The sequence below is a fragment of the Sciurus carolinensis genome, chromosome 3, assembly GCF_902686445.1.
Source record: "Sciurus carolinensis chromosome 3, mSciCar1.2, whole genome shotgun sequence".
Taxonomy (NCBI): domain Eukaryota; kingdom Metazoa; phylum Chordata; class Mammalia; order Rodentia; family Sciuridae; genus Sciurus; species Sciurus carolinensis.
Genome location: NC_062215.1, coordinates 182,278,739 through 182,291,466, shown reverse-complemented (window position 1 = coordinate 182,291,466; position 12,728 = coordinate 182,278,739). Strand labels below are relative to the sequence as shown.

Genomic DNA, 12,728 nt, shown 5'->3' with positions numbered 1-12,728 from the left:
CCAACTGACTCCCTCGGGCACTCCAGTCTCCTGGAGGACCCTGTGTACAGTGGACAGTCCCACAGCACAGGCCCTATGGTCCTGACAGCAAGGGCACTGGCAGGGGTGACCCCAAGTAAACCCCAGGTGGGCACAGGCCCCCCTGCAGGCTGGCCAGGATCCCTTGGGCCCCTCACAGGGCCAGGTCCCCCACCATGCACCTGTGGCCTCCCTGGCCCCTGTCAGGGCCAGCAGAAGGGATCTAAGCACAGGGAGCTGGCCCAAGTGTGCTGGTCTTGGACCTTCCAGACACAAGTCCCCCCAGTGCAGACCAGAGCGGACAACACCAGGGCTGCTCTGCAGAGTCCAGTGTGGTTCTCAGCCCACCAGGTGGCTGACCAGGCTGCCCGCTGCCCGCCCCGTAGGCTCACCCCTCTGCGGCCCGCAGGCTCCCGCTGCCAAACAGGTTCCGGATGGAGCGCGAGGCGGGCAGCTTGGCGTCGCGGGAGTAGAAGACCATGCAGAAGTCCTTGGTGATGATGGCAGGCTGGGTGCAGTTGTCCATCTGCAGCAGGCGGGCAGTGTGGCTGAGTGGGCACAGGGACGCCAGGTGCTCTGGCTCCGAGTCCCTGCCCAGCTTTCCTGGGGCACAGGAGCCTGCACTAATGACAGCCTGGCCTCCAGGGCCCCATGTGGCCCTGACCCCGGGGGCATCTGCTCCTGCTGTGAGCCAGACCCTGCCTGCCCCCTGCTGGGGTCGCGGCCTCTGAGCCTCAAAGCAGACCCTGACCCTGACCCAGGTTCTAACTCTGAAATGCACAGGGACTCACTTCTCTGCAGGTGACGGGCTGACCGACCAGGCCAGGCACAGGTCCTGTGTCCAGTGCCTGCTGGGTACGGCCTGCCAGTGCCCTCTCAGTTTGACCTCGCTCCCAACTCACGGAGGTGGCCAGGGCACCCCGTTTATAGCGGAATGACTCAGTCCCAAGGAGAGGTGGTGTCCTGGCCCAGCCCCCACCGCCCAACCCTCCTGCTCCCTCACTACTGAACCTCCCAGCCTCCACTGGGTTGCAAGGAGAGGCACGGCCAGCGCCTGGCTGTGGGCTGTTGCTGCAGACCTGGGAGCAGCGGCAGTGCAGGTGGGCGCTAGTTTTGGAGCCACCTGGAACATAACTGCAACATCTGGTGGCTCTGCAGCAATCGCACAATCTCCAGGACAAAACCCACACGCTGCAGGTTCTGGAGTGGGTCAGTTGTGAGCATCAACAACAAAGGCACCTGGGTTTGACTCAAGGACTCGCTGTCCTCTGAGAACAGGACCAACCGGGGCTGCCCGGGTGTCTGCACTCAGCTTGGGGGACTGCCCTGGTCTCTTGCCTCAATGTAGGCGGACAGGGTCATGTAGATCTTCTCGCGGTAGGGCGTGACGCGGTTCAGCAGGAGGGAGTTGTGCATGGAGCTGTCCCAGGCTGCCTCGAACTGGTAGAAGGTCCTGGAAGGAAGAAGAAGGAAGGCCGCGGATAATGGTGCAGGTCGCTCCCAGGAGGGCGGGGGACATGCAAACAGACAGAGGTGCGGTAAGACAGGGAGAGCCGCTGGAGCCAGGGTCCAAGAGCCCGGGCAGCAATGCCAGGAGGGTCAAGCCTCTCCTTACTCAGGTTGGAGGCTGCATAGTGGCTCCTGTGTGGCCAGCTCCAGTTTCCTCAGCTCCAAGTGGACAGATAAGAGGAGGGAGGAGGAGGGAGGTGGGATGGGAGTCTAGATGGTGAGCCAAGAGGGACTGGGAGGAGGGCTGGGGAGGAAGGGAGGAGTGGGGAGGGATGGGGAAGAGGGGTGGGGAACAGGGGAGGAGTGGGGAGGGATGGGGAGGAGGGGTGGGGAGGAGGGGAGGAGGGGGGGAGGGGGGAGGAGGGGAAATGGGGAGGAGGGCAGAGGTGGGCAGGAGAGGGCTGGGGAGGAGCAGAAGGGGAGGATGGAGCGGAGGGGTGGCAGTCTGGCCCATTGCAGCCTCACTCTGAGTAAGGAGTTGCCACTGTCCCGCTCCAGGCCTGAAGGGAAGGTACCCAGTTTGCCAAAACCTCCAAGACCATCTCCCCATCGACAACTCGCTGTCCACCCAGTGCTCTGGGGAGGATGCTTGGAGTGGGACCAGGTGGCCAGGGGCAGTGGTGTCTTGGGCTCCCACAGGAGTGGCTCCCTGGGACACAGGACCGTGGGCTCTGCTCCGCTCCTGCTCTCTAACCTGGAGAGGATGAGCAGCACCTTGGCCAGTGGCCCCAGCCCCTGCCCAGGGCAGCTCAGGCAGCCCCAGGAAGCCAGGACTTGGAGCCCCCCACAGGGCCCCACCCTGCTCCGGGGCCCCTTGGGTTCATATTGAGCGATTTCCTTCTGCAGATCCGAGTCCTCCTAGGCCAGGTGCCCACGTGGGCAGGAGTACCTCAGTCCCAAAGGCCACCCGTGGCCGCCCCTTTCCATGCAAGCACCCTCTCAAGGGCCAGTGCAGACACACTGACAGACAGTGGGCAGCATGTCTCCTGCTCGGCCCAGCCCGGGTGCAGGGCACAGGGGCTTCGGGTCAGGGACCAGGGCGGGGCCGCCATCAGGCACACAGAGCCAGGAAGAGGTCCAGGGGAAGTGGGGACAGCGGGCGACCAGAAGGGGGCACAGAGTAGGTGGACACCGGAGGAGAAAGGGAGTAGACAGAGCTGAGGGAACAGCAGGCGAGGGTGGCAAGAAGAGTGGGCTGTACCTAGTGTCATTTCCGAAGGACAGGCTGGGTGGTGCCAGGACACACGCACACAGAAGAGAGCAAGAGTCAGACGCCAGCCGAGGCACACCTCCCACACCCGCAGCCCCAGCCTCGCCCTGAGAGGCCCTGAGGTCCGGCCCTCTGTGGCCAGGCCTGCAGGCCAGAGCTGGTGCCCAGCACAGCCTGGCCCAGAGTGAAGGCCTCCAAACTGCCCACCTGGAGTGCAGCAGAGCCACCTCCCTGCCACGTGGCCTCGGAGTTCAGCACACCTGTCCACCACGCCTGCCCTCTGCTTATCTGTCTGAGGGGCCATGACTGTGCCTACTTGACCCAGAAGTCCTCGGATTCAGCAGCTAATGCATGACCAAGGAGAGAAGAGGGGCTGGCCATCATGTCTCACTGTCTGGCCTGGACCAGGGGACCACCAGCCCAGCCTCCTGCTGGGCCCAAGAGACTGAGCCCTCTGTCCACCTGCCTTGAAGTCACCCAGCCCCTGGACAGCTTCTCCGCGGCGAGTCTGCTGTGCAGGCACGGCCCCTCCGTTGTGCCCTCCCGCCCAGCTCAGGAGCCCCTGCCCGCCCTGTCCTGGGGCCCTTGCCCCTCCACCCTGAGAAGGTCACGCCCCAGGAATGAGCCTGATAGTGCCCTCTGGGGGACACTTCTGGGGACGGGGTGGACTCTGCCCATGGGCCTGGGTGGAGGAGCCTGCAGTCCAGGTCCAGGGCCTCAAGCTGCTCAGACTGCAGCAAGCCAGGTGCTCTGAGAGCTGACCTGGGGTCTCTCGTGAGGCAGCCATGGGTATGTCCACAGCCAGAGTTGGGCCTTCCCAGACCAGTGCACCATCCCCCAGCACCCAGGTGGCCACTGGACCAGGGTCCAACATGGACACAGTCATGATGCTGCCCACTGGTGATTTACACACTGGTGGTCAGCCCTGGGCCTCAGAGGCCATCCGCTCTGCTCAGGAGGCCCTGCACACACAGGTCTCTCCACCAGCCGCATAGCCACAGCTCCAGGTCCCAGGCAGCAGACCAGGAAGGCCAGGCAGGGAGGTCTTCAGCAATACTGCCAACTGCCCTCTGCCCCTGAAGCCTCCGCAGAGGGAGTGTGCACCCTGACCTGAGTAGCAACCCGAGGTGATGGCCGAGGGTGGACAGGGTGGGGCAGGGGTGACGGGGGCACCGAGTGGGAACCGGGCTCAGTACCTCAACCACAGGGCAGCAAACTAAGGCCCAGAGAAGCTGAGAGGTGGCCAGTTCCCCCACACAGCAAACCTCAGGAGCAGGTCTGGGAGGGCCTCAGAGGCCACAGGACACCCACTGCCCGAGTGGACCCAGGGCCTGCAGGGGACCTCTGTGCATCAAGCCACCCAGGAAGGGGCCTGTGCCCACACCTGAAGCCGCACTCTGCCCAACTCAAATGCAGCCAAACCCTGTGCTGCGGGCGGGCTCCGGAGGGAGTGCCCAGAGGCTGGCGGTGCTGAAGCTCAGCCCCCGGGGTCTCAGAGTGTAGAGATGAATGACCACGCTCAGAGGCAGGGCCTTTGGGGTGACTGCGTTAGATAGGCCATGGATAGAGCCCACGACTGAGCCCTGGGAGCTTTTGTAATGTGCAGAACACAGACGTGCACCTCCTGTCTCTTGTTGCATGGTGCCCCTGCCACCTTGGGACTCCATCAGCAGAAGGCCATCACCAGGGGCAGCCCCACAACCACAGGCCAGAACCACGAGCCAAAATAAACCTCTTCCCTCTACCTGCCACCCAGCCTCCGGTATCTACCGTGTTGTAGTAACAGTGGGTCAGTGGTCCTCATACCCAACTGTAAAAGGGCGTGCACCCCAACCCACAGAGGCAGAGACGCCGGAGGGTGTCCTGTGGACAGAGGACCTGGGCTGGCCCTGTAGGGCTTCACCGGCAGCTCTGCCGTGCCCGTCATCCTGCAGACCCTCCAAACCTGCCTGCTCTATAGCTGGGAAGCAGGCCCAGGGTAGGGACAGGCCCTTCCCAGGCCCACCGCCAGTGGCCAGTCCCTGGGCCCGAGTGCTGGTAAGGCCATTCCAAGCCCCCACCCTGCCTATGTCCCTCCCCTGGGGAGTCCCAGGCAGCGCCCCGATATCTGCAGATCAGCACACTGTCCTCCCCTGCGTGCCCCTGCCTGTCTGCAGATTCACGCCGCGAACCTGCTGCAGCTGACTTAAAACTGCTCTGAACGACGCTGGGCCCTCCGACGAGCCAGAGAACACCCTCTGTCCTCAAGAGCTGCACGCCTGGCTGGGCACAGGTGCTCAGTAGATCAGGCAGGTCAGAGATGGCAGCCACGCCAGGCGGAGGGAGCGTGGCTGGAGCTGTGCCCTGCCCCTCCCACCAGGACAACCAGCAGCTGCCAGAAAAGCAGGCTGTGGCCTCGTCCGTCCTGACTCCACCAGCAGGAGGCTGCTGCCAGCAGTGGGGCGGGGTGGCAGTGGCTTCCTACCCGAGGGGCACACCAGCTGGGAGGCTGCAGCCTTGGAGAGGGGACCCTGAAGTGCAGGGCTGTGGCCTGGCTGGCCTGGCCAGGACGCCTCCCCGCTCTCCCGTCCCCTTTTTTGGCTCACAATTAGACTCCTTCATGTCCCGGCTCAGTTCCTCCCCAGTGCGGCCTGCCCACCAGGGACCCCTGCCCTGCCCTCCATCAATCATCACAACACTGGGACCCTGAGGCAGGGCCAACTGTCCCAGGACAAGGCCTGCTGGGTCAGCGTCTGCGTGAGGGAGGGGTGGGTGAGCACCCTGGCCAGGCTTTGAACTTCCTGGACAGACAGCTTCCTGTGTGGCCCTGCATTCCCCTGTGGCTTGCAGGACCGAGGGATGGACAGCTGAGCCAGCAATGCTGTGGGCCATGTGTGGAAGGGCAGGAGGGGACACTGAGGTCCTGTGGGACCCTGTGTCTGGGCCCCCCAGGAGGTTGGAGAAGGTCCCGCCCTCGGGGCAGGGCTCCTCTGCAGAAGCCCAGCTCCACGTCTGATGGGAGGGGAGGGGAGCCGAGGCCTGAGCTGCTGTCGGCCTCCTGGGGTGGTCTGGGGAGAACTGCCCACAGGACCTCGCTGCCCCTCGGGCCACCCACGCTGACTCCTCCACTCAGGGCAGGCAGCACGTGGAGCCCAGGGCACACGATCCTGCCACCCTCATCCTGACCCCTCAGAGGTCTGCGTGTGCGACCTGCAGTGTCTCACTGCAGTCTTTCCCAGGAGCTGAGCAGGGAAGCCGCCAGGCTAGTGAGGAAGCAGGACCACAGCAGGCAGGTTCCTGTGCCACCCTGCAACCCCGCGCCAGCCTGCCAACCCCACGGCACCCTGGGCCAACAGCTGTCCTGCCCGCCTCGGAGAAAGGAAATCGGAGTTGCAGACTCAGCCACTCCTACAACCAGCAGGGCTCAGTCTGGTGGCCTCAGGGTCCCTGCCCACTCCCCCACACCCGTCACCTGCAGGTCAGCAGCACTGCCCACCACAGGGGCTCCCCAGCCCACAGAACTGGGTCCAGGGAGAAGGCTGTCTTGGAGCTCTGACCTCCCCCACCCCAACCTTGAGGCCTCTTCTTGGAGTCCCAGACCCGCCGTTCCTGAGGACTGACTAGCTCATCTCAGGTCATCTCAGGAAGGGACCGTCACAGGAGGGCCCAGGTCCCCTTGCTGAGCACAGGGCACGCGCCTCAGGAGGCCTGGGGCTGCTGAGGAGAAACGCCTTCCTCTGCTGCTTGCCTCACCCAGAGCCTTCCTGGAGGCCCAGGTGTGGGCAGTGGGGCTTACCTGGGACCCCCCAACACCCTCAAACTGAACACTGGACAGACCTAACTGAACACAATACAGAACGCCACGACGACAGGACAGGAAGCTTCCCTCGCCCAGGAAACCGAAGACAGGCTCCCAGCCCAGGTGATCCTGAGCCCAGGAAGCCTGAGCCAGGTCAGCTCACCTCTAGGACCAGGCAGCAGGCCACCTCCTCCAGCAAGCCTGCCCAGATGACCGCAGGACAGGAGAGCGAGGCCTACCCAGGGAGCTGCAGGCTGTGCCACTTCTTGGGAGCACACCTCTGTAGCTGTCCCTGGGCAGGGCTCTGCCTCACCAGCTGCAGGTCCCCAGCAGCCTTTGAGAGCGATGTGCTCACCTAGGCAGATACGTCCATGTACGGCCCCAGGGCAGGCCGTAGTCCCATGACCCGGTGGGGTGCCTTCCAGGGTCCGTGGGCCCTCAGCTAGTTACTTGGCACACAGTCAGGCCACTACCTGTACTGGCTCATCACCACCATGATCTGATAAGAACAGAACCTCAAGAAGTCCTGGCTGTGCCCACCCTGCCCTAGGGCTCTGTCCAGGAAGAGGGCCAATACTTCCTGGCTGGATAGCTTAAAGACTCAAATGTTCATGGCTTCAGAACAGCCCATCCACAAAATGATCACCACGAAGCCCTGGCCACTACCCCACAGGCCGAGAAGGTGATGCCGCGGACTGGCTTTTGGAATACCCCGAGTTTCCTTTAACAAAGCCTCAGTCAGGGACTTGGAGGCCACCTCAGGGCCTTCCTGAGCCCCTGAACCAAGTCAAGGAAGGGCGGGGCCCTTTGGCCAGGGAGCTGAGCTACAGCTTCTGTGCCTTCAGTGGGTTTGAATCTGGAACGAGCCAAACCCAGGGACCCACTGGTCTCCATGAGCTCGCTGCCTGCCACTTCCGAAGTGGAAGGCTTGGCCACAGGCAGGCCAGGAGGCTGGAGTGCATCCCTGCTCTGGCCTGGCCAGGCAAGGGGCTCGGCAGCTGTGGGGCAGCGGGATGTGAGCTGCCTGATGACTTGGTCCCTGCACTTTGGCTCTGCCCACTATGGCCCTTGCAGGGAGGGCCTGGCCCTTGAGCACTGGGGCAGCCCAAGGCAGCCTGACCTGCATGCAGGAGACAGCTGTGCCCACTGCGGCCAGGCTGGGGTGTCAGCAGGGGGCGGGCGAGGCTGTGGGGAGGAGGAGGCCAGCCAGCATCTACAAGGCAGGGAACTACGGAGCAGCCACGATTAAGAGGGGCAGGGAGCACTCAGCCATAGGGGAGGAGCAAAGAAAACCAGAACCATATTCCAAGGAAATAAAGTAACAGAGTGGAGAAACAGGAGGAATGGTGAGCAAGTTTATAAGAATCAAAAAGCTGGAAATTAAATGTTCAGGGTTGTGTGTGCAATCAGGGAAGGAGGGAGGGGAGAGGCCGAGAGGAACCAGGGACATGACTGATACCTAGGTATGTCCGAATCAAGAAACTGCCTGCAAAACACAACAGTCAGAGGTTAGTGCAGGTCATGGGGCGTGGGGACAGCAGCGGGGGGCAGCAGCACGGGGCAGCAGGGAGGCACCTGTGGCTGGCAGACCCACTCTGAGCCAGGGAGGCTGCAAAGCATGGAGCTGGGAGCAGGGGTGGTAGGGGAGGCTGAGGCCATGGCCAAGCGCTCGGGCAGCCCGAGGCCCGGGGACAGAGCTGGGACAGCCCGCCCCACCATGGGGTCCATTCTCGGGAAGCCCTGGCCCGCGCAGGCCCTCCAGGAGGGAGTCACAGGCTATGCCTGCCTGGGGCCACCAGCTGAGGAAAATCCTTCTTGGGATGGGGTGCCAGGGAAGCACCAGCAGGGCTGGGAGCCAAGCAAGGGAGGAAGCATCCGGGCCAGTCTGCACTCCACCCCTGGACGTGCCTGCCCACATCCTGGGACCCGGGGCTCACCAGGACTGGGCCCACCCTCACTGCTCCCCCCCAGGACTGAAGCCCTTCAGGGACAGGTTCCTGGACCCCACGAGTGGGCAGAGCCTGTGTGGCCAAGCCATCTGCCTGAGGTCCAGCAGGCACATCCTACATCACCCTCAGCTTAGCCAGGGCCAAGGCCACCAGAGCAGCCCTCAGCAGCCAGGCTGGCCAGAGGAGGACAGGAGACCCTGGAGATACAGCCCTCAGTACGAGGAGACAGCAGGGCGGGCAGAGGTGGGAGGAGGACACCCCACCCACACCTCCTCCTGCCTCCTTCACTCCCCTGCCTGAGGATCCTGGCGTTGCCTGCACAAAGGAGGGGTCGGAGGTCGGGGAATGAGGTCATCTCCCAGGCCCCAAAGTACCACTCAGAGGCAGACCTCCACCCTTCCCCTAGGTTCTGCTCCCCAAGACAGGCATGGTGGCCCACACCCCACAGGGGCACCCACCCTGGCGGAGCCGAGCCTTTTCCATGCCTCCTAGGGGTGCAGTCTCGTGGTGGCAGGAGACCTGAGGACAGAGGAAGGCCCGGGCTCCGGCCCACCCCACTGTCTGCCTCCCTCCCCTGCTGGCCGGGACCCCAGCCTGCCCTTCCTGGTGCCATCTGTAGGAGCGAACGCCCAGCACGCCCCACCCTCTGGACAAGGCCCAGGTCAGCTCTGGGAGGAGCCAGCAGGATGAGCATCAGAGCCACAGCTGCCCATCAAGGTCTCTGCCTCCACCCTGTCACCCTGTCCACTGTCCCCACTGCCCTCTGGTGGGGGTGTCCCCACTGCCCCGGCCCTGGCTCCACCTGAAGCTGCCCCGGTTACTCCTGGTGCCTGGGGCTGACCCCACCTGGCCTGTCCTGGGTGTCTGAAGACACAGTGCTCTCTGGCCCCGGGAGTGGGGCACTGCGCCGTGCCCCAGGGGACCCGTCCTGCAGGCCAGGCTCCCTGGCAGGGGTGTGGCCCCTCACTGGTCTCCAAGCACACCCGGCCCTCAAAGCCTCTCTTCCTTTGAACAGCTCCCAGCTCAGTCTCCAAGGGTGAGAGCATGGCTCCAGTGTGCCGGGCCCTCGGGGACAGCCTGGCTGGGCTCGGGCCCCTACCAGATTTCCTATAAACCCTCTGGACAGACGCCTGGCTGGACACGCCCCTGAGGAGGGTGGCTCCCACAGTCCCCGACCCCAGTCAGCCTCAGATGCCACCTCTCTCACATTCTGCCCATCCTGTCAAAGCCCCACAGGCCAGCCAGAATGTCCCCGAGGCCCAGGGGCCCCTCCACTGCCCAGATGCCAGGGCTGCACCCTCCACGCTGCAAAGATCTTGGTCACCCCAGGACCTTAGGAAGAAACTGCTTGTTGATGAGAAGCATGTGACAAGCAGAGCCCTGGGTCACACCTCCACCCGGAGCTGCTGGGCCACCAGCTCTGGGACCCCCATCCCAGGACCTGACAGGTCCAGAGTATCCACCCTGGGTTGGACCTTGGGAGCAGGGTCTGCTGGTCCACCCACTGTCCCACGCTGTGGACTTCCTGAAGGCAGGACCCGGCTCCTCCTCCAAGCCCACGCTGGAGGAGCCCTCTGCCTGGTGTCACCGTGGCGTGAGCCATGACTGAGGTCGCCCAATAGGCAAGAGGCCGGAGGCCACCAGCCCCACTCAGGGCACCTTCCCACTGGTGTCAGAGAGGAGGGCAGGAAGGTGCTGGGCCAGATGCACGAGGGCTGTCAGCAGAGGTCACAGGGCGGGGTGCTGGCTGGGTCTGTCTCCAGGGAGTCAGGAGCAGAGCCCACCGCCACCCCTCAGGGACTCACCGGTCATCCTGGGCTGGGTGGACGTAACCAGATGACAGGATGTTGAGGGACAAGATATTGGGGTCGATCAGGGACTCGTCAGTCTCCGGAGTGTTTCGGATGCGACCTGCAGGAAGGACCGTTGATAGGTATCACTTCCCTGGAAGGCCAGCAGGGTGCAGGGGTGGAGCCCGGTTAGTGAGCAGCTGCCAGGGCGGCCGGATGGTCAGGGCACCAGGCGCACAGGGAGGTTGGGCCCTGGCCCTGGCCAGCCACTGCTCTGCGATGGCTTTCCTGCACCTTCTGATAGATCCCAACCCACCTACCTAGAGTGCACAGGACTCACACCTGCTGGGAAAGAGCTTAGCCAGGGGAGAGGCTCCTGCTTCTTTTTATGCTTAAAAATAATAGTAAAGGAGAGACAGAAACGAGCACGGCTCGGCCTGAGCTCCCTGGGCTGGCACTTCCCTCAGGGACCCTGGAACCCTGCACCTGGACGTCGCCTGTGCCTGAGGTACAGCTTCCTCTGACGGATCTTTGTGCTACTAGTGCTGTTCTGCTCATTCGAAGGAGCAGACGGATGACTCGCACGTCCTCTGCTGAGCCAGCGGGAGCGAGTGGCCACTCCACTCCTCTGCCACCCCTGGAAATGGCCAGGATGTGTCTGCATACTGGGCCGCACTGCCCTGTTGCTCTGACCTGTGCTTTGCAGCATTGGGTTCTGGAAGAGGTGGGTGTGGGCTCCTGCAATGTGCCCTCCTTATGCCAGGCCCTCCAGGACTTGGGTGCCCATGACAGGGAGGGGCCCAGAGCAGGACCTCAGCCCTGAAGACAGCAGAGCTCTCGCTGTGGGGTCCGGTGAGCACCTCTGGTCAGGACAGGGACAGGGGTGGGGACTGGACTGGGGTCCTGCTCCCGAGTCACCTGCCCTCCAACCCTCCCCAGCCTCAAGGGACCCACTGACCCAGAGCTCAGCACTGCCCCAGGGTCTCCTGTCCCCGCCCCTCTTGCTGGCCTTCCCACCAGCACCCACCCCTCCCACAGCTGGGGAAGGCTGTGAACAGGGATCCCGGGTCCTGAGGGCGAACAGCAGAGAACTGCCTCCTGAAGGCCATGGGCTGGGAAGCACCACGGCCAGTCAAGGCTGCTGGTTCAAGACCCCAGAGGCAGAGCCTGGTGCTTCTCCGAGACAGGGGCCTGTGAACTCCAGGATCTCCCTGATCCCTTAAGTCCTACCCTTCCCTATGGCGGACACCAGTGTCCACGTTTTAAGAAGCTGGATCATGGGGTGGGCTCAGGGTATGCATCTGAGCTGGAGGGACCTGGGCGAGGACAGACCCTATGGCCAATAAGGACAGAGCTCTGTATGCAGACCCCTCCCTGCCCCTCCGGGGTGCAGGCACTGGGCCCAGGATGCCAACATCCACCCAAGAGGGGCCAGGTTCAGAGGCCAGCTGTGTTGGGCCTGATCTCTGCCTTTGGATTGGTTCACTCCTTTCAGGTCTGGTCGGATCTGACAGGTCATGCTCGTTCTGACTCGTGAGAAATCAGACACAGAGGTCATAAAATAAGCATTTTCCCTGGTGCCCCAGGAACCTCCCTGCCACGGCTGACTCTGGGACAAAGAGCAAGGGGTACACCCAGGGACAGGGTCCCTGAGCCCCACCCTGCCCTGCCACCAAGAGGCCAGGCCTTGGCAATGCTTCCAGAGGAGCCTCCATTCACCCTTGGCAGGGGTGGGGCTCGCTTGGTCACACACTGAGAGGGACCCCCGTCCGTGCCCGAGAGTGAGAAGAGGAAGGAAGCATCTGATAGGTGAACACAAGAAGTCATGGGGAAACTCCAAGACTGTCAGTGGTGGCCAAGCTGCATGGGTTTCCCCGAAGCATTCACACTGGACTCCCAGCCCCACGCAGGACCAGACTGCCACCTGTGTACAGGGGTCACTGCAGGTGATGGCAAGCTGAGGTCCCAGGAGTGGTGGGTGCTCTGGAGTCGCCTGGGCAGACAGGCCTGCCTGGAGAACAGCTCTGCGTGGTCTCTCCCACAGCCAGAGACTGGGATGGCCCTGCCACCCACAGCCAGGTGAGGCAGGCAGGCCAGAGAGCCTCCATCTGGGACTTATAGCCTCCAGAGCACCGTGAAGCCACCTCGTGAGTGGCACGTGGTGCCCACAGCCCCAGAATCCTGACACAGGTTAGGTAGGAATTTGGGAATCATCACCAGGTGCAAGGCTCTTCTTTTCAGCCAAGGGGCTGCGGCACAGAGAGGTTTCAGGACTTAGCCAGGCCACACAGCATCAGGGGCACGCCCAGCCCAGCCCTGAGGCAGCCCCGGCGCCCCACTCACCACGACCAGCTCACGCACTTCCTTCCAGCGGATGTGGCTGCCCGTCTCGTGCAGCAGTGTCACCGTTATCCGCCTCTGGATGCCCTGTGGGGCACCGGGAGTGGGGACAGTCAGAGCCCAGGTCCACGTGG

General features: G+C 63.5%; 1 protein-coding gene across 1 annotated transcript in view; it reads right to left on the bottom strand.

The window, feature by feature from the left end:
* Window positions 1-12,728, bottom strand: part of LOC124979561 (kinesin-like protein KIF1A) — a 48,503-nt gene that overhangs the window by 8,583 nt on the left and 27,192 nt on the right. The window contains exons 12-17 of the mRNA XM_047543918.1: window positions 12,598-12,681; window positions 10,270-10,376; window positions 7,975-8,001; window positions 2,729-2,752; window positions 1,357-1,471; window positions 411-544 (exon numbers count right to left, since the gene is read on the bottom strand). Coding sequence (XP_047399874.1) covers window positions 411-544; window positions 1,357-1,471; window positions 2,729-2,752; window positions 7,975-8,001; window positions 10,270-10,376; window positions 12,598-12,681 — 491 coding nt within the window. The remainder of the gene's footprint in view (window positions 1-410; window positions 545-1,356; window positions 1,472-2,728; window positions 2,753-7,974; window positions 8,002-10,269; window positions 10,377-12,597; window positions 12,682-12,728) is intronic.